The sequence below is a fragment of the Phragmites australis genome, chromosome 10 (genome assembly GCF_958298935.1).
Source record: "Phragmites australis chromosome 10, lpPhrAust1.1, whole genome shotgun sequence".
Lineage (NCBI taxonomy): Eukaryota > Viridiplantae > Streptophyta > Magnoliopsida > Poales > Poaceae > Phragmites > Phragmites australis.
Genome location: NC_084930.1, coordinates 972696 through 998569, shown reverse-complemented (window position 1 = coordinate 998569; position 25874 = coordinate 972696). Strand labels below are relative to the sequence as shown.

The 25874-nt window shown below is 47.0% G+C and overlaps 4 protein-coding genes across 7 annotated transcripts; 1 reads left to right on the top strand and 3 right to left on the bottom strand.

The window, feature by feature from the left end:
- Positions 1-3981: 3981 nt before the first annotated feature.
- LOC133883758 (probable E3 ubiquitin-protein ligase ATL45) lies at positions 3982-5328 on the top strand. Its single transcript, XM_062323189.1, has one exon. The coding sequence runs from the start codon at positions 4237-4239 to the stop codon at positions 4849-4851; it is 615 nt and encodes a 204-aa protein (XP_062179173.1). The 5' UTR covers positions 3982-4236; the 3' UTR covers positions 4852-5328.
- Positions 5329-7671: 2343 nt separating this feature from the next.
- On the bottom strand, positions 7672-10176 carry LOC133931414 (monosaccharide-sensing protein 2-like). Its single transcript, XM_062378286.1, has 2 exons — positions 8563-10176; positions 7672-8472 (listed from the first exon to the last, which is right to left on the bottom strand). The coding sequence occupies exons 1-2, from the start codon at positions 10174-10176 to the stop codon at positions 7843-7845; spliced, it is 2244 nt and encodes a 747-aa protein (XP_062234270.1). The 3' UTR covers positions 7672-7842.
- A 1337-nt stretch (positions 10177-11513) lies between these two features.
- Positions 11514-14045, bottom strand: LOC133931082 (MLO-like protein 9). Its single transcript, XM_062377909.1, has 9 exons — positions 13446-14045; positions 13225-13285; positions 13021-13109; positions 12791-12865; positions 12568-12706; positions 12277-12491; positions 12170-12205; positions 11972-12039; positions 11514-11895 (listed from the first exon to the last, which is right to left on the bottom strand). Exons 1-9 carry the CDS (start codon positions 13992-13994, stop codon positions 11514-11516), a joined length of 1614 nt encoding a protein of 537 aa, XP_062233893.1. The 5' UTR covers positions 13995-14045.
- A 3699-nt stretch (positions 14046-17744) lies between these two features.
- LOC133931194 (phytoene synthase 1, chloroplastic) lies at positions 17745-21443 on the bottom strand. Of its 4 annotated transcripts, none has more exons than XM_062378026.1 (7): positions 21131-21443; positions 20424-20860; positions 20266-20316; positions 19534-19706; positions 18590-18825; positions 18288-18480; positions 17745-18196 (listed from the first exon to the last, which is right to left on the bottom strand). In XM_062378026.1, the coding sequence occupies exons 1-7, from the start codon at positions 21208-21210 to the stop codon at positions 17996-17998; spliced, it is 1371 nt and encodes a 456-aa protein (XP_062234010.1). In that variant the 5' UTR covers positions 21211-21443; the 3' UTR covers positions 17745-17995. The 4 variants fall into 4 exon arrangements, with proteins under 4 accessions (XP_062234010.1, XP_062234012.1, XP_062234011.1 ...); XM_062378028.1 differs by having other exon boundaries at positions 20424-20908; positions 21131-21442; XM_062378027.1 differs by lacking the exon at positions 21131-21443 and adding an exon at positions 20989-21124 and having other exon boundaries at positions 20424-20908.
- Between the last annotated feature and the right edge of the window lie 4431 nt (positions 21444-25874).

Genomic DNA, 25874 nt, shown 5'->3' with positions numbered 1-25874 from the left:
CGAATTTTGTACCGAAGGCAAAACTATTTGGAATGTATAATCTCCTCCGGACGCAAGAACAAACCTTGTTTGACATATTCCTCCATGGGCTCCAGCACCAGAAGGGACACCTCCGTAGAGATGATATCAGGATCCACACACCAAGCGACCACGCAGTAGCGGCTCAGATCCACCATTGCGATCGTCTCCTACGTCGGCTATAGGTTGGAGTATGAAGCACCCAAGATGGACTCCGCCGTAGACAGCCGCCAAGCATGGGCGAGTATCCCTCTGAGTTCGATCAAGACACGGAACAACATTGTCTTAGCAGAAGCCATGGATTGCCTCTGCCATCTCCTGAACCTAACCTGGAATGGCGATCCAGCCGGCATAGGGGACCACATGACACGATCTCGCGCAGCCAGGTCACTGAAAACAACAACGAAGTCTTCGAGACAGCCACGATGAACTGAGAAGGCTCCAACGTACACCGTAGCCGTTCATCAGGAGCGACCAGATGAGCTCAGAGTTCACTGAAGGTCGAGTGCCAACTACAAGGACCACCAGGGCGAGCGAGAACCTAGACTCATCCAAGACAAGGTCCTACGATCGGGTAATAGCACAGAACGCGTGGTGAGGGCGGCGTTCTAGTGCGTTGTGCACAAACACGGAAGGTGATGAGGCAGACGACAGTAGTGGAGAGGGTGAAATGGCCGCATAGATTGAAGGTGTTGAGAAGGCCCTTCCGGTGGACTTTGATCCACCAGACACCATTGTCAAAGGCACCGGGGATGCGACCAGAGGTGCAAGCGAAGGTGACAGTTGTGGAGCGAGAGGGGGGGGGGGGCTGCGAAGCTCAACGGGAGCATGCTTGAGTGAAAGGTGCCCGAGGAGAGCGGGGGTGCTTGCAATGGCGCGCCTAGTAACCCTATTGCCTGCACCTCAGGCACCATGCGGGGTTTTGACAAACTGCTGCAACGTAATCGGTGGAGAGGCAATTGAAGCAACGACCAACCAAGTCTGCCGGAACCGGCCGGGAGGCCGTCAACCTTGGTAGTACCGTAGTACGCATGAAAAAAGTCAATACAATACAGTACAGAATGTAAGCTGCAGACTGCATGCATGTAGATTCATATACACATCTGCAATCTTATCTGGTGTGTATAGTGTAAGTAGTAGTCCAGCGTACAAAAGAAAAGAGCAGCAGTCTATCTCTATTCAAACTGGTCGCCCATGTAATGTATATGTAATATGTATATTCAGCGCCGAAAACGAAGACGGAAAGTTGGTACTACAGTGCATAATGTGCACGCGTCTGGAAAGCGGGCACTTGCCTGAAATATCCCACACTCTACACCCACTTTTCTTAAAGCTAGTTCTAGTGAGTCTCGATCTGCACACACGCGTTTACTGTGTTTATTACTTCAACTATTTTTTTTCTTGTACGTAGGAAATGAGACTTTTTCTTTTTACTACAAATTAATAAGCGGTTTTATTTCACTCGTATAGCTATCTAATTTAACTTACCAACCTGAATATTTAATAAGAAAAGGAAGATAAACATTCAATATATTATAGAGAAAAAAACTCCTATTTTGACAAATCACAGTTAGAGATATTGCTAGGATAAAAAAAGTTAATGGTATATTATAACTAATAGATTGAGAAGTCGTTCGTAGTGTACGATATCATTTTATCGTATATTTGCAGTAGCATACATTTACATAAAAAAGAGAAGAAAAAAAGAAAAAAAATCCCGACCAGCCTCTCTCCTTTTGGGCCGGCTCAGTTCCCTTCCCCTCTTCTCTACCGCTCGAGCCAACCCGGCTCGCTGCCTCTCCTCGTTATCCACCCGGCCACCGCTTGCCCTAGGCACCCCGGACGCCTATTCCTCTTCTCCTGTGCACTCGAGCGGCCGCCGCCTCCCTCCTCATGCTCGTGCCGCCTCTTTCGCGTCACGCCGCACACGCACTCAAGTTGCACCGCGCCCATCTCTGCTCCCTAGGTCAGGAGCACTGCCCCTCTCCCGAGCTGCTCGCCCATACTTATCTCCTCCCTGTGCTTATCCCTTCTCCCAAATCCGAACCACCTCGATCTAATTTCGCCACAAGGCAGCCCTAGCGGCTGCTATAAAGGACGGGAACGGGTGCCCGCGAGGGGGGCGGATTGAGAGGGGGAGAGAGAGGGGAAAGAAGATAGATAAGGAGGAGAAGAGAGAGCCACCACCGCCTTAATCCATCGTCTTTGTTGTCATCGTTCTTGCTTGTCTGGAGCGCCATGGCCGCCGTCATCCTTGCCGGTGGGTCCCCACTGTGATCCGGTTCCCTTCTCCCTCTTTCTGCTACAGGGAGCTGGCCAGCCTTTGTGCCGGGTGTTCGCCGGCCGGCTTTGTGCCACGACCGCGTGAGGTACAAGTGTTCGCATGCCGACTTTGTGCCGCGACCGCGCGAGGTACAGGTGGAGTCCGGCCGGCCCTCATTGTCGTGACTATCGCGATGCTTTGATCTGGTGGCCGTCGGTTTTATTGATGAGTCCCGACCAGCCTTCGTGTCGTGGCTGTGTGAATTGTGTATGGCTTTTGGCCGCGTGGGTGCTATCCCCAGCCGAGTGTTTGCGGCTGTTGATTTGGGTTGCCGCCGTATGCGTGCGTATGTGCCCCAGTCGGTGCTTGTGCCATGGCCGTCTGAGGCGTACATGTTCTTCTTTCTTTTGGTCGGCCTTCACGCCGTGGATGTGTGGATCGTTGTTGGTTCTTCCTGATCTGTGGCTGTGTTCCGACTGATTTTGCACCGTTGTCGTGATCCGTCGTGCCGGTCGGGAGTTTGAGCGTCGCCGGCGTGCGGCTAGCTTGTTGATTTAGTCTCTGCTGTTATGGGTGCACATGTGTTGCCGCGGAAAAAGAATATTTATTTCCCGCCAGTCAGTCCTGACAACATCACATCGTCTTCCATTAGGCGCGTGGGTGCAAATTAGGTGCAGATACAAACTTTTGAACTAAATCCTAAAATTTCCTAGATCATTCATCCTCTTCCAAACAGGCCCTTGTTGTGCATGCATATGTATGTGCAGCATATACGTCGCCCCAAAAAAAATTGGTTTGGTCATAGATAGGGTAGCTCCGCACACACCGTTTTCCTTGTGCGAGAGGAGAAACTAATATATATACACCTATATTGGATGTGATGAAGAGATGTCGACCTGTCTAGCTCGATCCATCTCTACTCTACTAGGATCGGTTATTTTGCCATATATTTACATAATTAAACATATGGTATCTATCTAGCCATGCAGCTAGCTCTTCTGAACTGCCCGCATGCATGCACGCGTACATCTTACTACTTAGCATGCATGGCAAGAATGTTTCCTCGTGGTATTATATTGCTGGCATGCGTATGCATGCATGGTATTAATTGTTCCATCTATAGCTTGTTGCTAATTTGTTTATGAAAAATAAACGATCACATAAATCAATCAGATGTATGGAGTGCTTATTGCACCTGACCGAATTATATTGCACTGTGCATGCTACGGCTTAACGATTTATTTGATCAAAAATTGATTTTGTGCATCGAGATAGATATATTCTATTCCAGGTTCCAGTTCCATTGCAGACGACATACCAAAGCATGCAGAATTATTCTTCTTTCCAGAAGGTGAAGTGGCTTGAAATCGATCAATAATCCCCAAGCTTCAGTGAAGAAACTGACATCAAATAAAGGTGTTTCTCCTCTTTTTCTTCCAACACTAGATCATCCCTAATCATATTTTCTTCATTTCGTTCTCTTCCGATTCCCTTTATTTTATCTCATCTCCAACAGTTTCACTTCGAGGAGAATTGCGAAGGAAAAGTAGAGAGAATTCTGTCCTGAAGGTAATGACTCTAAGAATCTTATCGTGAAAAGAACCGTGAAAAAAAAAACGTTAAAACGCTGAAGAAAATAAAAATCATTTCACGACGAAATTTTGATTCCGGAAGAGAATCCGTCGGGCTGGCCTTAACCTGCAACTCCCTGTGGTGCCACGCGGATCAAAAGACAACACAAATATTAATGGCACAGCTCCGTTGGCGCCAACCGTGTTGTCTACTGGTCCCACGCCTCCAGCACTCACCACAGTCTCACACGGACAGGCAGCAGCAGCAGCTGCTGCAGCTCAGCTCTATAAAAATTGCTCGCTCTCAGAGCCGAGCCGCATGGTCTGTCACGACAAAACAAGCAAGTGCTCCCAGCTCCGAGTCTTCCATCCAAGCCCAACGCCATGCGCGCCCCGGCGAGCCTCCTCCACGCCGCCAGCGAGCTGCCATCCTCTCCTCCTCCAGAGCAGCAGCAGCAGCATCATGAGGCGGCGGTGCTGCCGGTGGACTCGGACATGGTGGTCATCCTGGCCTCCTTCGTCTGCGCCCTCGTCTGCGTCCTCGGCCTCGCACTCGTCTCCCGCTGCGCCTGCCGCCTCCGCCGCCGACGCGCCTCCGACGATCCTGCCACCGCGTCGCCGCCTCCCAAGGGCCTGAAGAAGAAGGCCATCGACGCGCTCCCTACCGTGTCCTTCACCGCTGCCGCGTGCGGTGCCCCAGCCGCAGCTGCCCCCGCACCGTGCTCTGCCTCGGAGTGCGCGATATGCCTGGCGGAATTCGCCGAGGGGGAGGCGCTGCGCGTGTTGCCGCGCTGCGGCCACGGCTTCCACGTCGCCTGCGTCGACGCCTGGCTCCGGACACGCGCCACGTGCCCGTCCTGCCGCGCCAGCATCGTCACCGTCCAGCCGCCGGCGGTGGTGGCGCCGGGCGCGTGCGGGAGGTGCGGCGGCGAGGTAGCGGCGCCTCCGGCCGGTGGACGTCGTGCTGGTGGTGGTGCGGATGACACGTTCCTGCCTTAATTACTTGTCTGCTTGCATGCTCAAACTCTGTAGCTAGCCACTGTTGACCCTTGTTCTTTTTTTGTTGTTGCGTGACTTGTTTTCGCCATTTCATTGCCTCTCGTTTTGTGCTTAGTATTGTACTTGCGGTAAATCGCCCAATGGATAGATCGATCGAAGAAATTTTGTAGTCATCCTTAGACTGTAAAGTAACTGTGTGAGTGGTAGTAAATTTGTACTTGCGAATCAAATGGATGGAGTAAATTAACCCGTCAATATTCGTAGGTATCGAGAAGGAGGGGGGAGGGAGGATGAACATTTCGTTGAACAGTAGTGGCAAATGGAATCTGGAGACTGGAGTGGAGAAGCTAGGACGAAGAAATGTCTGTGTCCTGCTTTGCCTACCTTTGAGGAATTCGGAATTCCTCTTTTGCTTTATTTATCCTTGCCTTTTGTCTCTGTCAACAAGACCCGTTAAGTTCCGGCCTCTTGGTTTCACACGCTCACTCGATCCATCGATCGATGCTTGCTGTATGCTGCGTTGGAATATAACTTATCAACTACTATATATAAAGTGACTGAAATCCGTAAATTCTCATGGCTCCTGTTACTGTAGCAGTAAACCCTGTGTGTGCGCATATATAAGTATATATGTACGCGTATATAAGTATATATGTACACGTATATACATGTGTACATATATGTATAGGTGTATATGTACATATATACATATGTATATATACACATATATGTGTATTTTTCCCGAAATTCTAGAAAAATATCGAAATAAATATTAGTTACATTAATGAATCGGCTGAAAAAATCTAAAATACAAAAAAAAATCTAAAACTCAAAAAAATAAAACAAATTATTTTAGATTAGTATTACTTCCACTTACATGTTAAAACTATGTGCATGTATAAAAATACTATTATTTTCTCTATAATTAATTAAATATGTTTAACATTAATAATTTTATAAATAAATATTAAAATATACCAAAATTTATGAACCTAGTTTTTTTCTTCTCTTGTCGTACTTAAAAAGAAGGACGCGTCAATCATTGTCAGGACTCCGTTCCGGCGCGCTGAGCAAGGTAGTTCCTGTAGCACAACCATTAAAGGTGGGTACCGACCGCACTGGTCATACAATTCAAGTACTGTAGCACGATCATGACAAGTCTGTAGCACCCGTTCAGTCATAGCAGTGTTCCCTGCTGTAGCACTGTTCATTAACTGTGTATATATACACTGTGAGTTTAGAGAAATTCATTATCATGCGTAGACTTTAGTCGTCGAAAAAAACCTTGTCAATTTCTTCTTTCATTTTTCTCTCGTGTTCTCGTTTCATTCTAACTCTTTTCATATAAAAAAATTCAGATAAATTTAGCATCCTCATCAGCATACTTTAGTCGTTGGCTAAAAAATTATGGTCACTCCTTCCATATTTCTCTCATCTTTCTTTTCTCCATCTTTTACTCTCACCGAATAGTAAAGTTAGAGAACTGATTAAGTAGATATGCTCACCGTAGGTTCTCTCTCCAACTCCACGATCATCCTCCTCAACTCTCTTCCTAATATCTATCTATCCAACTTTTCTTTTCTTAGATCAACTTTTTTGTTTGTGTATGCAACCAACTAAGTACTATACTTAACTGCTTAAACTAGCAATGAATACTGCCCTTTTTCTTTCAATCCTACCTGGGATTCTTATTCCCCACATTTCTTTTTCTGTCGCCTCCGACTATGGATAGTAATTTTACTCGATTACATGTTTATCCACTGGTAAATATTCTATTAGGATCGAATATAGGTAGCATTTGGTATCCACGAGTATATTTATAGGTGAAAAATACTACTCGATAGATATACATGTATAGATATAAATACGAATCGACCTGGTGGACTCACCCCTCTAAATCCTACATTCCACATCCACACCATATAAATACCCTACTACCAATTCTCCCCTTAGCTCCATGGGATCTGTGGACACTACCCTACCGGCCCCACCCCGCGCCTGCCACCTCACGGCGCCCTACCCCGCCCCGTGTTGCCACTTCGCGTCGCTATGTCTCCTTGCCTCATCACCTTGCCCTACCCCGTGGGTGACGTGTTTGATTCCCGCTCTTCGTCCGTAGGTATACTCGTAGACGGAGCAAAAATTGACATATATGAATATAGGTGAACACACGAGCAAGACAAAAACTAACGAGTGCGAATATGAATAAATATTATCCTATACCTACCATACCCGATTACCATTCTTACCTCTGGCTGTAAGCAATCTTTGTTATGGTGCCATTTCAGCTCCCTTCTCTATGCAGCGCGCTGGCTACTATGATGTATCGGATTGGTTGGTATGTTCTTGTTCCCACAACTGACCCAACCAGACTCTATTTAGGTACAATCTATGGACTGATTTAGTGATGGACACAAGATAAACTGCTAGGGAACTCTCTCCTTCCTCCCCTATTTTCTTCCTCCACTCTTGAACCCCCCTGCCTGACTGCTGAAAATCCGCCTGACTGACAGACTATATATGTATGTAATACAGCTGAATCGAACTAACTTCTTACAGAACCTCTAAGGTGGGAGTGAGCCGAAGAGGATTTGAGCTCCTATCCCGCACACCCCTCACTCCTGTTGAGACGTTCCACGAACGTCAGGTAAAAAAGATCCTGGTCTAAAAAAACTTCTTACATACACTTCAATCTACGGGCATTTTCTTTCCGTACAAAAACAAATAAAAACATGAATGGACATCTCCAAAAAAACGCGAATGAATCAGTCACTAAACTAATCGTGGCATCAGTAAACATTGCTCAATTTATCAAAATTAACCTGTTTTGTCCAAAGCCTCTGGAACAAAAGAAAAAAGACATTACCTTCACGTGGAGTGGGAGAAACAGGGACTTACGCTAGCTTAGCTTTCCAGCATGCATACAAATATGCAAAAATGTTTTATGGATTATTGCGATGAGCTTCTTGTTGTGTTGGAATGATTCCTCACTCACTCGCTTGCTGGCGACACGCCCTTGGCGCCGACCTTGAAGAATTCGATGATGACCTCGAGCGGCATTCCCTTGGTCTCTGGCACCTTGAGCGCCACGAAGACGAGCGCCAGGCAGCACACGACGGCGTACAAGCCGAACACCCCGGCGAGGCCGACGGAGTTGAGCATCACGGGGAGGCTGTAGGTGACGGCGATGTCCCCCAGCCAGAAGGTAAGGGAGCAGATGGCAATGCAGAGGCCCCTCAAGCGCGTCGGGAAGATCTCCGAGCACAGAATGTTGGGGATGGGCCCGAACCCCATGACGAAGCAGCAGAAGTAGACGATGACGCTCACCGTGGACAGCGCCGCGTGCACCGTCGTGGCCATCGGCACCACGTTCGCCACGATCAGCACCACCAGCGACGCGATCAGCACCGGGATCGTCCACAGAAGCAGGCTCCGGCGCCCGGACACGTCCATCAGCCGCATGGCCACGCCGATGCTCGGCATCATGAGCAGGGTGGTCAGGCCGCTGATGAGGATGGACGTCGAGTCCGCGCTCAGGCCCAGGCTCGACAGCAGCACGCTCACGCCCGCCTGGTCTAGGATCTGGGGCGTGTAGTACAGCACGCCGTTGATGCCCGAGAACTACACACAGGACACAGCAATCGATCGACGTCGATGTTACCTGCTACCGGATCTGGATCTCCTTTCATGGGGATTATATATAGGGATTACCTGCTGCAGGATCTGGATCATCACGCCGCAGAAGAGCGCGTGCCGGACGCCGGGCTGCAGGAGCTCGCGCCACCAGGGCCCCGCGGCGGCCGCTTTCTTTGCCACGGTCTCGGGCGGGTTGGCGAACGCCGGCGTCGGGCTCTGCCCGATGAGGACGTCCTTGGTGTAGAGCATGGACTGGCTCACCAGCGCCGCCGCGTGCACGTAGTCCCCCGGCCCCGAGCCGCCCTCGCCGGGGACGCCCTCCTCGTGCAGGTACATCCTCTTCACGACGCCGCGACTCACGCCGTCGGGCCCGATCTTGTCCGTCCACTTCCACGCCAGCTGCCACCCGCCGCCGATGCCCATAGTGCTCGCCTCCTCCGCGCCGCCGCCGCCTCCCGTGATGCTGCTGTACCGCTTCATCATGCCCCCGCCCTGGCTCGCGCTCCCGGCCTCCTTCTTGCTCTCCACCTCCGTGCTCTGCCGCGACAGCAGAGCCTCCTTGAGGCCCGTCCCCTTGTCCTCCCCGTCCCCGTCCTCGTCGGAGAGGTACTCCTCCTCATCCTCCTCGTCGAGGTCGTCGTTAGGCGGCACGTTCTCCTCGTCCCAGTCGCCAGGCTGCTCCGCCACGCTCAGCATGCTCCCCAGGTTTGGGAACAGCGTGCTGCCCCGCGCGCTGCTCCCGACGCCGGACTCCGGCATCTTCTCGTGGACACTCCCCAGCAGCGCCACCACCGGGTCCTTCATATTCTCGTACATGCTGCCATGCCGCGACGCCAGACCGACGGCGCTGCCCAGCATGCTGCCGCGCCCGCTCACCACCGGGTGCGCCACCCACGACAGCCCTTGCTCCGGCCCGTACAGCGTCACCTGGTCCCTCATATCGTGCTCCTCTTCCCCCGTCGTGGCCGCCGGCCCGACCACGTACTCCTCGATGGCCGTCTCGCCGCCGCTGCCCAGGCCCTCGACGAGGAGAGCCATCTCGATGGACACGTCCTCCCGGCCGCGCAGCATTTCCAGGACGGCCCTGGCCTCCTTCATCCGGCCCTTGCTGACGAGCCACCGCGGCGACTCCGGCAGGTAGAGCACGGCCAGCGCCAGGTACACGAGCGACGGCAAGGAGAGCACGCCGAGCATGGCGCGCCAGTTGGGGTGCCGGGACAGCGTCATGGCGAAGATCATGCAGTAGGAGCCGAACATGCCGAAAGAGCCGGTGAACTGCGGCAGCGTGTTGAGCAGGCCGCGGATCTCCGGCGGGGACGTCTCGGAGATGTAGACCGGGACGAGCGTCACGGCGAGTCCAACGCCGAAGCCGTCGACGAGGCGCGCGAGGAGGAGGACGAACACGTTGGGGGACCAGAGCATGATGAGGCCGCCGGCGAAGTAGAGCAGAGAGGAGGCAATGAGCAAGGGGCGACGGCCAACTTTGTCGGAGACGGGGCCGGAAAAGGTGGTGATGATGATGGCTCCGATGAGCGACATGGCGACCACGAGGCCCTGCATGTACGGCTGCGTATTGAGGTGAAACTCCCGTTTGATGTATAGCATGGCGCCGGCGATAGTGGCGTTGTCCCATCCCTGCAGCAGGTTGCCGGTGGCGGCCACGATGGCCACCAGCACAGCGCCGTTCATGCTCCCGTACGTCGCCCACTCGCCGGAGATCTTCTTTAATCGGATCGAACAACCAAACTCGGTCTGGGTTTTGGAGTTTTTGTTTTGTTTTGTTTTTCAATCGGAGGTTTGGAAGTTAAAAGGAACGAAACAAACATAGGCGCGACAACAGGATAGACGTTGAGATTGAGATATCGGTAACAAGAAAATCGAAATTGGAGGAGTGATTGGTTATCGGCAGACGTAGTCATCTGCATGCATGCATGCATGCACGCAGATCCGAGAAACGAGGAGCTATCGTGCGATTATATATACCACGAGGTTACGTACCGATCGAGGCTGCGGTCCACCGCCAAGAATCGCAAAAAGTTACTAAAATTAGCTCAACACCCACGTACGTAGGGTTTGGATCCGAAGACCAAATTTTATGGGGGAGACTATACATCAATTAACTACTTTAAAAAAGAACAATGGAGCCAACCCTCTTCCCGTACTCTGTCTTTGAACTTGTATGCATGCACAAAATAGCTCTTGCGGTTCCACGGGAATAACGTGCGAAATGCAACTTAGCAAAATATCTGTGCGCGCGGATCGTATATGTGCATCTCTCATCTTTTTTTTCCCAGCTAACCATCTAGTACGAATCTAAATATAAATACACAGCCGGAATAAAATGTGCGTACGAACCACGTTATGAAATTTTCCTTTCTGAATAACTTCTTCGGTTGTTTCTGTGAAGCATGAATCTCAAGGCACGTTCTCAATGAAGCGGATAGTACATGCGCATACAGGTTGCTTCAAATTTTCTTGTTCTTCAATTTCTCAAGGTTAGCAGCCAAACATAATTTGGAATTGATTTGATCCGATTTCCATCTCCAAATATTCACTTGACAACCAAATAACATCATTGAATTGGTGCCTATTTCCGTTTCCGCATATATTTGGATTTCAGACCCAATTCAATTCAGTTCTTTCAATTCGGAGAACCAAATGGGGCCTTAGTATATAGTATTAACTTTAGCAAAATATTATGGCAAATGTTGACAAACTTAGTACATGAATCAAACAGATTCGTATCTTGTGTGCTATATATTACAGTACATCTTATAAAGTTTACAAGTAGCCCGACGTAGCGAAGCTAATGTGTATTTACTTGAACAATACACATGCAGATTAAACAAAAAAATAGAACAACAAGATTGCCTCTTAGTTCCTGCATGACCTACCGTACCGTCCTACGTACGTACAAACGCATACATACGTCCGTACGTGTCGCTAGTGATACAAAATACTACGTACTAATCAACAAGGGACGACAGCTAGCTGCATCGATCGTTGGTTGTTATTAGGGATTGATCTCACTCGTCGATCTTGATGAAGTCGTACTCGCCATCTTGTCCTTTCTTGCCAGAGCCGCCGGCGGCCTGCGCGGCGCCGGCCTGCAGCCCGGTGCCGCCGTCGGCCTGGGCGTCGGCGTCCCCGCTGTGCTTCCTCTGCGTGAGGGCAACACCGGAGTCGGCGGCCTTGGTGGGGCTGCCGGAGGCGGTGGGGGAGCCCTGTCCCTGGCCGCCGTGCTTGGAGTTGGAGCTGGGGGCCTTCTTCTTGACGCCGGCGCGCCAGTTCTTGAGCGCCTTGGACGTCTGGTCGTCGAAGATGGACTGCTTCATGTTGGAGCCCATCTGGGAGACGAGGGCGTAGAGCGGGAGCGTGACGTAGCTGCACAAGAACTGAACCACCGCTCTGCATGCATGCACCATTCAGAGAGAGGTTACAGAATCAACGAGAAGAAAATCAAATTAAAGCTCGAGGGACGCACCCAAGGCAGAGGCGTGCAACGACGAACTGTTGGGATTCGTTAAAGCAGGAGTCCATCCCGTATTCGTACTGCAGTGCATATGGTACGTATCACATGTAGAGACAGGCAGGCAGACAGTGAGTGAGTGACTGAGTTATATATATACATATGTGCATGCATGCTGTGTCACCAATATCCAGAGAAAGTAGTAGTACCAACCACTATCCAGAGAAAGTAGATGATCTGGAAACCATTCTGCAGAGCAGAGAAGAGAGGAAATTAAGTTCAGTAGTGTGCATGAGGAAATTTTATGGAGATTAGCTGACCTGGAAGAGCGTGAAGTGGATGAGGAAGAGGACGAAGGTTGGGCGCGCGAACCAAAAGTACTGGTCGCTGACTTGCACCAGCGGGATGCCCTGGATCACGGCGTGCCGCTCCGTGATGTCGATCGCCATCCGGCAGATGATGCCCTGCAGCTTCGTCCCCACAAGCAGAATGATCACCAGTGGCATGATCGATATCCAGAGCATGGTGTGCCATCCTGCAGGACGATGCTAATACTCACATGCATGCATGGATGCTTTATTTGATGATCGATCAATGGATTTCTCACTCACCACGGACATTGAGTAAGAGGAAGATCAGAGCAGAAGCCCACAGGGGAGGACTGATCCCCACAATGACTTTGAAGTCGTCCTCGAGAGACCGCTTGATGTATTTCTGGAAATCGAACTTGCTGCCAGGGGCCAAATGAACCTGCATCGCAATTCAGTTCATGGGCAAAACTAAAGATCATTCAAGTAGAACGTACTGAAGGTCCTAGACAATGCGCTGACTCACGTTGACAAAACTGTGACGCAGCGCGCAGTAGTCAGCCCTCCTCACGGATCTGAAGAATTGTCTGAAGAAGTTGCTCTGCATACATGCATACATACATTCGGATTGTGTCAGTTTGCTTTAAAAAGGCAATATATCTTTCCATGCAAGCGGTTTCTCGTATACATATATCTAATTCAGTTTGTGTTGTGCCTCCAATCTCAGAAAGAAACAAAGACGAAGATTTGGATTACAATGTAGAAGGATGCTGGGGTCTTGTTGAGGACATTCATGTGCTGCCTCACGAACGACGTCTCGTGAGTGAACCTGAACCGCGTCGGGTCTGCAATCGCATCCATCATTATAGTGATTTTTTTTTTGGTTCAGAGCTAGAGTACAAAAAAACAGAGGAGAACATATCTGTCGACTAACTCGGAAGAAACATGTAAGATACCAACCATTTGAGAACTCGTAATCTTGTCCCGCGGCTCCTTTCTCCCACTCCTTCCATCCACGTATCTACAGCGAGCAATGTCCACATGACAACGCAGACATAGATTGACTGATTAATCGGAGAGAGAAAAATACAGAGATCAATCGAGCTCGATGGAGGAAGAACCGAAGAAGAAGAAATTTGACAGCCTACGAGACTACGACGACAGGTACGTAATCAAGGTACCTTGGCCCTGCCGAGTGCCATGGTGATGGCGCTGTACGTGACGTGGAACACGGCTAGGAAGAAGATGAAGATGTGCAGCTGGTGCAGGCCGTTGATGGAGATGAGCGACACCTTCCCCTCTGGGCATTTCGTCGACATCTTGGCCTCGGCGAGGAGCCTGTGTGGGTAGGGGCTCAAGTTGGTGTAGTAGGGCGGCCGGCCGAGGACGCCCCCGAGGTGCTCGGCGCCCTTCTTGGCGTCGTCCTCCTTATTCTTGCAGGGGAGCATGGTGTCCGCGGCGTGCTCGGTGATGCAGATCTTGATGATGTAGTTCTGGCCGAAGACGAGCAGCAGGGAGATGAAGCCCAGCACCATGAGCTCCGTCTTCACCTTCTCCAGGGCCTCCACCATGGCCTTCTTCTTGCGGTGCGAGAAGAACTCGCCGATCCGGTGGAGACCCTTCTCCAGCAGGATGGAGATGAGCACGATCACGCCGCACACCGACGCAACGGCCCATGTCGGCGTCTGGTCGAGCTCACGCGTGTTCCCGCCCCCGCCTCCTCCCGCCATGGTTGCCGACGCCCGATGACGCTAGCTAGACTAGAGGGAGCAATAGCAGAGGAGGAAGAGGAGGACGGCAATGGCAACCAAGCCACAGGACACGCCTAATCGCACCGCATCAGCGTGCATGCATGTGTCCATTCGCAGGCAGAGGCTGAGGCTGCGCGCAAAGAGTGGAGAGGCTTCACCACTTCCTCTCAACTTCTTCCTTGGCTCTCGCTCAATTCTAGTAACTCTCTTCTCTTCTTTTCTCCTCTCTCGTAATGAGGATCTAATAATTCATTCCTAAGTAGTAGTAGTAGCTACTAGCTAGCCTAGCCTAGCCTTGGAATAGTGAGTGCACAAACAAATCAAACCAAACTGGTGGTCTGATATCTATCTTCGCCTTGCATTTACGATCCTAACATTCTGTGGAAGAATCTGATAGTATATTTTATGCCACACCTGATTTTATAAGATCAAATTAACTTTATATATATCAGAATTAATTTTATCATATATATATATATATATAGGAATGTCATTAGTGATAATAGTACTATATCGTATAAAAATAATTTTGTTGAAATAAATATTAGAATTTTAAACAGCAACGGATAAACATGAGAAAAGTCCATCGAAAATTTTAGGGCACACCAAAAGCAATCGTTGAGGAGCAACGCGATCTAGGGCGCTTCATCTTCTTTGTAGTCTTTGGCTTCATTGACCTCCGTATAGTCTTGTCTAATTGAGTATCATCTATTATAGGAAAAAAAAAGTGAGTGCATATCGTACTCAACAAGTGTGAAAAAATATAACATATTGACTTAAGACAATAAAGGTTTGACTCGGTATTACTGCATCTATGTCATCCTATTTACAATGCGTGACACCAAGACTTTACAAGATACAACTCATCAAATTCTATCTGACTACTAACCTCACCAGATATTCCATATCCAGCTACCAACTTATCAGGTCACCACCACCGACTACCAAAATCAACCATCCAAGAACCCCCACTAATCACGAAGAAGTCTAAGCCCGCTTTTGACCTGAGCATGACTGATATATCAGTTTTACACTCTGCAGAGGTTGCATACTTTACCTACAAGTCGTGATTCCCGTATTGCTTCACACTTCCGGAGGTCTCACTGCAAGACCTTTACAAAGCGTCTCCTAATATGTATACACACACTAAGGTTTCACCGCTAACAGCGATTCCATCCACTGTAGAAACCCCTTCTTGTGCCACTCAACAGCCAACTGGTGCGTACAGAATAAAAAAATATCTAATTAATTAGTGAGGTCGTACCCATATAAGCCCTATGGCTGCACTGTTGTGCCAGTTAAATGCTCCACAAATCAGTCCTTAGGATCCCAAGCAAGTACTACCACCAACCTACAATGCATACCCACACTATCATCATATGAGAAACCAAGTGGATAAGTATCTTGGTTGATACGTGTGACGAGTCATTGATAATGCTTGAGTTGAGTTGGACTTAGTTAACATGTGTTTATTGATGTTTGTTTTTGTTCATGACTAACTTGAGTTGAAGGAGAATAGAATTAGAACGATTTTCTCTAAGTCCAGGTGATTTATTCTCACCGGATTATTCGGTGTTTGGAAAATTGGCTTCACTAGATGATCTGGTGTGGTGCTGATACTGACGTCGGAGGTTTTCAGTTTGGCGGAAACATTTGAAATGAGCACCGAATAGTCCGGTGTTGACTACTTGTGTGCACCAGACTATTTCCAACAGAGAAGGATGCAAACTGGGTTTTGTTGAGTGGTACTCACCGGACAATCTGGTGATGAGCTATGTGAGCATCGGAGAGTACACCCGAGCTTTTCTTGCGGAGAGGGTGAAATTGTGAAGTCTAATGCAATGATACTCACCGGAAGGTCCGATGTGTGCACGATTGAACACTGAACTAATCAGCGGACCATTTCTTGCAGAGGGATTAGAACAATGTGTTCTGGAGAGATGAAGTCATCGGATGTTCTGGTGACTAGACAGTGAATACCGGAGCAATGCATCAGACCTTTTCTTGCAGAGGCGAGATTCTTAAGTGCACAAAGGAGTTGGACTCACTGGATGGTTCGATGTTCAGATGTAGAACACATCGGAATATCTGGTGTTCACGATTTCTACAGGGTGTGCTTTTAGTTGAGAATTTTTGTTTTGAGCGAACCTGGAGATGTTTTGAAGCAGGAGAAACATTTTTGCTTGTTTTATAGTGTGCAGGTGATAGATGCGACTCGGCAGTCGACAACGAGATGACCGAGACCAAGCGGAAGGCTTGATGCCTGATGATCAAGTAGGCCGGACGGAGTCAAGGGTGATCCTAGTAATATATGTGAAGGTCAAGCAAAGTATGGATGGAGAAGGATGAAGATGGTGTGTTGACAAAATCAAGTGAAGGGGATGCCGATGCAAATGACAAGGCGACTCGAGGGATCGAGAGCAAGAGAGACTTGTCGATGGTCAAGATCGCAAGATAAAGTACACATATCGACATTAGAGAGCTTGCTTAAAGCAAAGCAAGTGGCGACTGGTCATACTTTGAGAAACGTTCTAGGGTTTCGCAGTTTGGCCACAAAATCACAGGGGGACTGGAGGATTACGTGGCATCATCGTGAAGCTTGCGTCAAGGTAAAGCTAAGTCGTGAAAAAGCTATGTCCATTCGATGGAAGGAGCGAAATTTGCACCAAAATGTCTCAGTGGTAAGTAGAATTGCACTACCGATGAAGGGTATTTTGGAAAAATAGAAACTTAAGGGCCAAAGAAGCTCTCAAGGGCTATAAATAGAGGGGTAAGGTCAAATAACCCGTTTGAGGGACAAGTTCGCGTCGGGGCTGTCTCCAACAGCTCAGCGACGGCAGAGACCTTTGGGGATGATTTGGCGGCGGCTAGAGCTCCGTGCGGTGATTGAAACTCGACTGCGAGTGATCGGGGACAACAAGGTGCAGACGGAGAACATGGGTGCGTGCTCGGACGGCATCGGGGGAGGCTGGAGCATCCCGGTGACGATGACGGGGTGCGGTGGAGCTTCGGCGGCAGCACAAGCGCTCTCGGGTGGGGTAAAACCGATGGAAAATAGGGTCTTGAGCACATTGAGGTGAAAGGGAGATCGATCGAAGGTCAGAGCGGGGTTTATAGTCGCGGTGGAGGTTGTTGTGGAAACGGCAATTGTGCGTGCTCGTTGGAACGTGGGGGCGGCAGTTTCAGGAGGAGCGGGGTGGGGGGGGGGGTTGGGGATTATAGATGGGGCGCACGTGACGAAGAAAAAAGGTAGAAAACAGGCGTCACATTTTATTACATTTATGGTACTCCAATATTTCTTTCAACCAAGCACTATCTTAACTAGGTCAGGACAGCCTACAACCACAATAAACGTGCCGGGCATGAGAGCTTTAGATTCAAGCACGACTGCTAAATTTGTTCTGCCGTGATACTCACCAGAATCCTCCCAGTCGTTGTGTCCCCAAAAACTTCGATCTGCATGTCGTAACTAGGAAAGTATAGCAATGTCTGTTATTAGCATCGAAGATTCTTTACATCGTTCAACTGTTGCTCATTCTCATTAATCTCATGAGGCACATTTTCTATTCTTGGGGAGTCGATCACAATTTCAATCTGAATCTATCCACATGCATGTAGATACCAAGTAACCATAATCTAAAAATGGCCTCTCGACGTCACCTGGTTTTTGTAACTAAACTTCTAAGCTCACCAAGACACCATTTTGCTTTAGAAATTGCAGAACATTACTTTCGTTTGCCCCAAATCCGGGATAAAAAACTAGTATTCGTGTCCTTCTTTTCTTCAGAGACATACGTTCCAAGAGGATATACATGCATACATTCAATCTTCATCTAGGTTGGTTGCAGTGTTTTATCTGTGCTTGCCCCCAACAGTTCATATGATACACCTCAACAATAACTCCACCAATTCACCAGATTGTCTAATTTGAGTTGGGCTGATGTTATGACATCGCCCTATTTCTATCTAGCCTAACCTGATCATCTTGTCTTGTTTTTTCTGGCGGCTAGGTCTGGGCTACCTCTCAATGAACACGGCAGTAGTAGTGATTTCCCATACGCAACAGGAAGCGCTAGCAATTTCTTCCCTTTACCAACATAGGCCCTCTTTGTGAAGTTGTTGTAGTCGTTTGCTTCAATCTCATCGAGTATTTGGCGGTACAACAATAGAGAGGCCCAAACCTGCAGTGGAACAAGGAAATCCATCACTTATCGTGCTAAAGAAGAAGCAAGAATGCTGTACTGTTGTTCAGTGTGAAGTCGTTGAACTTACGGGCCATCTGCTAGCCTGCGAGAGCTCAGTCACCCCTCTTTCTGCCTCCTCAAAAAACATTCTAGCCCTCTTGATCTGCCTCTTCATAAAAATTCTCCATCTCTTTGTCACGACCCCATTGAAGATGTCCTCGTCAGAGAGCCCTGCCTGTGTGAGTTCATCTTGTGGCAAATATATCCTCCCTCGTCTTGCACTAAAAAACATGACAACCACAATGGAAATGTTTAGGACTGTGCTATTTTTTTACATGTTCATGCCTTGTTCTCGGCAAATCCGCGAGAAAACGATTTTTTGGTACTTACTCCTCTCCAACATCCCGGAGTATATTCGTGAGCTGGTTTGCAATTCCGAGAGCCAAGGCAGCACTATACACACTTTCAGTTGGTGCCTTAGACTCAGGTGCGATGCCCATCACAGGTACACTCATTAATCCGACAGTTCCTGCAACATAGTAGCAGTACATGTAGAGCTCGTCGAAGTTCTTATACCTCGCCTTTCTAAGGTCGCTCCGCATCCCTTCAATCATGTCCCTGAATGGCTGACACATGTGCATTGCGTAAGAGTTTAGTCATGTAAGAATGTTGGTATGCGCAGCATAATTTGTAGAACCACTAACCAAAACTGATGGTGTTCTCGTAATCATGTTAGACTAATAGAATGCTGGTATGTCCCTGAACTTGGACTTATTCTCTAATTCATCCCCTTCTAGATCATTACCCATATCCTTTTATTTTCTTCTTGTGATGCTCGTGTCAATTACCTTTTGCTTTTTAAAAGGTCATACCAATTAATTCACGTTACCAACCGCATACAATTAAATCTGAATTGGTGCCTTTCCCTCCATGATTTGCTGTGAGGCTGTGCTCTAGCAACAGTTTTTTTTTTTTTTTTTTTGAAGCAAAGCAACAGTTCTTTCTAAAAGATTCTACAAATTTCCCTCTTTAGTTGAACATCTTTGACCCAACGACTCTCCTAGTACACTCACCTCGAGTTGCCCACTGCAATAAGTGCAAGGTTCATTGAACTAAACTATAGCATCAGAGACTAAAGGCTGACAAATCTTAGAATTTGTTGAGCAAACAGTATAATTACTTCTTGTCAACTTAGTAGGTCTAGTCATCTTGCACTAAATTTGTGAGGCCTACGGAATCTAGTACTAATAAGGAATAGCAACAACTGCAGTTTAACAGGAGCATATCAGTTGGATTCACTAGGTATTGTGATATGCAGATACACCAGGTGCTACCTGAATGTCTATGGGGAACCTGGAGATGGTATCAGAGAGAGCGGCATCAAGCATGTCGTAAGGGCGTCCCGCGAATAGATCCTCAAGCCTCTTCTCCCACCGGTCAAGAGCTGTTGGCGTGATGTAATTAGCGTTTGGTCCATCAACAAGCTCATCTGTCCTCCTACACCACACTGCAGAAATACTGCTCGTGAGACTCCCAAAGTCATGTCTCAAGTAGCTCATTTAAAATTGACAGTACTTCAGATTCATATTCCTTAGGTAGTTTGAACTGTCAAGAATATGTTCTCATAACTTTCCGCTTAGTATGAAAGTATCGATGAAGCCATTCAGTAGCATTTTAGCCTACCGAAAACCTATTTTGGTGCTTCCACAGATATGACCATAAAAAGTACATTAGACCTTTATTCGACATTGACTATAGATCCACAAACACACTGCATGGTAGTTATCAATGTTTCTTTTCGTTATAATATTTCCCAGTGAGAACTAACTAGTTGACAGCATTACTTCAAAAGTATGCCAATTTTCTTTGGGGTTCTTGCAAGTTGCTGTTATATGCATTTTACTTTAGCAGCCCGTGGTGCATGCAAAATATAGGCATATGCAAATGGGGTGATTTTAAGAGAAATAAACTAGTACCTCCGGTTTGAGTAACATTGCTGAAATTTACTGATACATAAAATGGTAGCAATGGAACAGTGGAGAAAGACATGGTGATTGTTCAGGTACCATAGATGGCCCATATGGCGCGCCGCCGCTCCTCTGTCATCAGCAAAGTTCCTGCCATGACCAGACATGAAGATAAACATGAACTCCATGATCATCAGAAGATGGACCTCGTGTAGAGACGGCTATGGTGGCTGAGATGAAGATGTGATTGAATGTACCGAGGTAGAACGTCTTGGCATACTCCTCGCAGATCTCGCCGCACCGGTCGTAGGCCTCCTTGAGCCCGTTGCGCGGCATCTCCAGCTCTTGGGGCCTGGCGTCAAGAACGGGTGGCGTCTGTGCGCGCAGCTGCCGTTTCAGTAATGCTGCCTGCTTCAGCACCACGTCATACACTTTCTGTTCTGATGAGACGACGGCCTCCGCTGCCGGGTTCACGGCCAGGCTGGAGTACACGGCGGAGCTCCGAGCAACCTCCCCCGGGTCGACGCCAAGGCATGCGTACCTGAGCGAGCAAAGCGTCCACCGCCGCGCTGGTACCCTCTTGTTGAGCAGAGTGGAGCACTGGAGACTCCCATGGTGGCTGCCGCTGATGTCCCGGACGGCGTCGGAGAGCCCGGGAGACGCAGCTCGTACAAGTATGATGGCCATTTGGTATCTACAAGATGGAACGAATCACCACAGGATCGCAGATCAGCTGCCTCTCCTGCAAGAAGGAGGTATACATGAGGAATTCATCACTCTGGGATGACTGGAAGGGGAAAAGAAGTCTTGTTGCAAACGCACTCTGGGTGCTGGCCGCACTACCGGCCAGTGGTTTGCCGTGTGCGTTTGCATACACAGGTGTGGGAGTCACACCACACGCATCGGGCAAAAGGTTCCATGGGAATGTACTGGGGACTGGAAGCATACAGCTTTGGCCACTCACCTCTTATCAACACTAGGTCCCTCTCCGACCGGGATTTCAGTCTCACAGCATGCAGCACTTTGCATCTGCTCCGTGCGCATCCATCCAGTTCACCATAAAGCAAGAGCAGTGGCTGCACTTGCACACTTGGACGGCTAGATCCTTGCGATAATCATGAATGAAACATATGTGATGGGTGTTTGCTTCTAAGGTTGCTGCATACTAGGACAAATCTGTGTCTTTACGCTGTGTACTTGTTGCTTGGTTTGTGTGTAGTATGCTCTGGACTCTGGAGGAGGGAGGGAGAGAGACGGACGAGGACGTGGAGAGGAGGGCGGCCAGACGAAGCAGGGTGAGGATAGATAAGCTTATCGCCAAGCTCACATGGAGTGCTGAGGGTGCGTGCCTTCTTGGAGGCCGCTCAGTGGCGACACCTGGAAAGGTCCGGATTCACCCTCGCCGCTGGGCCTGTCCTACGTGGCGTGAAGCGATGGTGGGCCCCCGGTGACATGGCATTCATTTCGTGGCTTCAGGTAACTAAGGGCGTCTGTTTGGTTCCACGGACGGAAGGAGCCGGGAGATGGCCGTCCATTTTTCTTCGTGTTTGGATGGGAGGATGCGTTGGATGGGGTGGTTAGGGGAAGCGAATATGCTGGACCAAGCCATCCGAGTGAAAACGGCTGGACGGAGCCATCCAATTTCGTACTTGTTTGTACCTTGTGTGCATTATGATTTTTTATTTAACTCATGATTTTATTTAAAAGTTTAAAAATTCTAAACGTTTTTACGATTAAAGTAGGGCTCACTAGCAACCTGTTTTAATTGATTTGATAAAAAATATGAGCCAATATTTAATTAATTTTTTTTAAAAAAATCTATTTTTGTAACTTCTAGCAATTTTTAATATATCAAATAAATTCTTAAAAAATTAAAAAAATCACTAATATTTTTCTCATATAATGTACTATAAATATAAATGAATCATTCTATCCACTCTAATCCAACCAACCAAACAGAAAACTAGCTCATCATATTCATTCTTATTACACTAATCAAATAGAAAACTAACTCATCACATACATCCCAACTAAACAGAAAATTAGATTATCCCATTAAAAAAACATAAATATTACTATCCTATTCAACCTCGTCCTTCAACCAAACGCACGCTAAGTAACGAATGGTGATGGTCTGGCTGAGTGTTTTTTTTTTTACTTATTGCTGTGCCTTTCACTTTTCATCTCACTGTTTATACAGTATTCGCGGCAACAACAGTTGCCGTTGGAGTTTGGCTTTGCTGGATATTTAGCAGATCGAGTGCTGCTGAATTTTCTTTCACAACGTTGCACGGCCTTACGTTGCCCTGTAATCTTGTATGGGTTTTTCCAAATACAATATTTCCTATAGCTGCGAAAGCTTAGCTTAGGGATTAAACGACGTGAACTCAACAAGCATTTCATATTCCTGCAAGTTGAACAAGAGGTCCCTTACCCAACGTACCAAAGTTTCATATTCATGCATGGAACCTTTTGACTTTGTAATCCGGTGGTGATATGTGGCTAGCTGCAAGTTTGGTGAGGTGCGCAGGCAGTCACTAGCAGCAGCACTAGCATTTGCATTTGCATTTTAGTGGAGTAACAGAAAACGCGTAGGATTTTGGTTTGGCTTTGACCTGGCTAGACTCCAGAACTGTTGGAGTACACTGTATCTCTTCTTTTGCAGATTAGCTTTGTTATTGTATATTGACTCTATGCTTACACACTAGCTGTAGTGCAAGGTGGAACTAGGTATATTGCAAAAAGTTTGTTGCACTTTAGTTTGGCCTTGACTCCGGATATGATAGTGTTATGTTAAAACTTCGCTTACACCTAGACCTAATCTCTGCAATTTAATCTTACATATTACTATTCATTGACCTTTATTCTCGTATAACTATTTATTTCTTGGAGTTCCATTTATTGGCTGACTTTTTTTTCCGAATAATTCTATTGTCTGGCTTATATTTTTTTTAAAAATATAAACTTTATTAACTCTCATCGTTACATCAAAATAATATAACTATACAAGAATTCATTCTCAACTTTTGTATAACAAAAGTACACATCTAGATAGAAAAAATACACTCAACAAAATGAGCATGAACCGGGGTGATGTGCATGCGGATGCGGGAGCCGCCAGGCAAGGACACAATAAAGTCAATGCCTATCCGCCGCCCAATTTTTCAGTCAAAAAGAAACACCGGTGACAGAGAGATTTTCCTACCATGTCACGTTTGAGCGTCTCCAATTAACTTCTTAAATCTCATATTTTTATATCTATTTTTTTATATGTTCTAACCGATTTTTTAAATCTCGCTATTTGAATTTCACTTATCTATATTTTATTAATATTCTATAAAAAATATTTTCAACCACTATATTTTCAATAGTTATATTTTTTTTCTATATATAAAAATATGTATAAATGAACATTACAAAGGAACTCATTTTTCATCATATAACCTAGGGTTCAAAATAATTTTAGAAATTAGTTCATTGCATAAGAAGAATATTTGTGATTTTTTTTTTATTTTTTTAAAAATTTATTTGAGGCCCTAACGACTGTTACAAATTATAAAAGTGTTATTTTTTTGAGAATAATAGTTTAAATTCTACATAGGATTTTTAGTAAATCCAATTAAAATATGTTGCACATAGATTATGAAACATAAATAAAAAGTTTTTAAGATTAGTGAAGCAACAGAAGACAATTGTTTTGATTTAGTCCATAATCATCATATGTAGTGTTATAGCCAGTCCTCTCCCGTTTGCTAGATGTGACGAGCCAGACGGAGCGGATAGCGAGCCGCCGCCAAAATACCGACTGCTATAGCGAGTCAGTGGGAGCCTTTTTGTTTGGCCCAAATCACCTAATTTGGCTTTGCCGAGCCATTGAAGATGCTCTTTTCTCTGCTCGGCCCTCCATGATTAGAGTCTGGAGAGAGACAGACAGAGAGAGAAGAGGGGCATTAGCTTGGAGATTTTCCTCTAGAATTGTTTCTAGACTAAAAGCAACAATTTCTCTGGATTTGAAAGAACAAAAAAGAGAGGCTTTCTTTTGACAGAAAAGACAGGAAGGTTATGCTCCCTTCTTTAGAGCAAGAAGGGTCAAATGGTTTCTATTGGCAAATGCGGCTCAAGTAGGCCCATATCTTACCAAGTGCTTCGGCCTTCTCAAAAATCAAATTCCAAGTGAGCGTCTCTTCTTTTCTTCTTCCTTCCTTGGATGGAATATTGACAAAGATACGGGTTTTAATATTACATCAATTGCTAGATGTGGCGAGCCAGACGGAGCGGACAGCGAGCCGCCAAAATACCGAATGCTATAGGAGTCGGTCGAAGCTTATTTTTGGCCCAAATCGCCTAATTTGGCTTTGCCGAGCCATTGAAGATGCTCTTTTCTCCGCTCGGCCCTCCATGATTAGAGTCTGGAGAGAGACAGACAGAGAGAAGAGGGGCATTAGCTTGGAGATTTTCCTCTAGAATTTTTTGTAAACTAAAAGCAACAACTTCTCTGGATTTGAAAGAACAAAAAAGAGAGGATTTCTTTTGACAGAAAAGACAGGAAGGTTATGCTCCCTTCTTTAGAGCAAGAAGGGTCAAATGGTCTCAATTGGCAAATGCGGCCCAAGTAGGCCCATATCTTACCAAGTGCTTCGGCCTTCTCAAAACCTGGATAAATCAAATTCTGTCTCGACTTAGCTATCTCGATGACTCTTCTTCTCATGGGATGGATGGTCATGACTTCTTTATGATTTAGTTTTATCTCGATATAAGTTTTATGATGATAGGCCCATATCTTACCAAGTGCTTCGGCCTTCTCAAAACCTGGATAAATCAAATTCTATCTCGACTTAGCTATCTGGATGACTCTTCTTCTCATGGGATGGATGGTCATGACTTCTTTATGATTTAGTTTTATCTCGATATAAGTTTTATGATGATGCTACGTACACTTTGTCTGTTCACGGTTTTGAGGTTAAATCATGAAACTATCTTGTATGTTTCTTAAAGTGTGACTCACTATCACTTTCTTAAGCCTTAAGCAAGTATCTCGATGTCGACGCGTGTATTCCATCTTACTATTTTGATTGCAAGCAACTCTCTTCCGCTCCTGATCCCTCGAGTCGCATTGTTATTTGCACCGGTATTTTCTTCGTTTGATTTTATCAACACACCGTCTTCATCCTCATCTCACATTTTGCTTGATCTCCACATGCACACCTTAAAACTACCCTTTACTCCGTCCGACCTCCTCGATTGTTTGGCACCAAGCACCCGTTTAGCCCCGATCATCTCGCTGTTGGTCACTAAGTCGCATCCATCATCTACACAGCATGAGACAGGTAAACACATATCTCCAGTTTCATCTCCACTTAGAAGAAATTAAAATCTCTTTTGAAGGAGACATCCCATAGAAAACGTGAACACCACATATTCCGTTGTTGCCAAACCTCATCACCAGACCATTCGGTGCATTCAATTCCATCATACCCTCATTCTGCACAATCTCTGCAGGAATTAGTCTGACATGCATTGCTTTCCTTTGCCGGATCATTCGTTGAGTTCAATTCTATCGAAGTCAATTTGCAACATCTCTGCAAGAAATGCTCCGACATAGCATCTGACGTGTACTCTTTAAGCGTCGGACCATCCGGCAAGTGTAAGTCTACCGAAACCGATTTTGTAACCTCTTTTCAAGAAAAATTCTAGCGCGTATTGCTGCC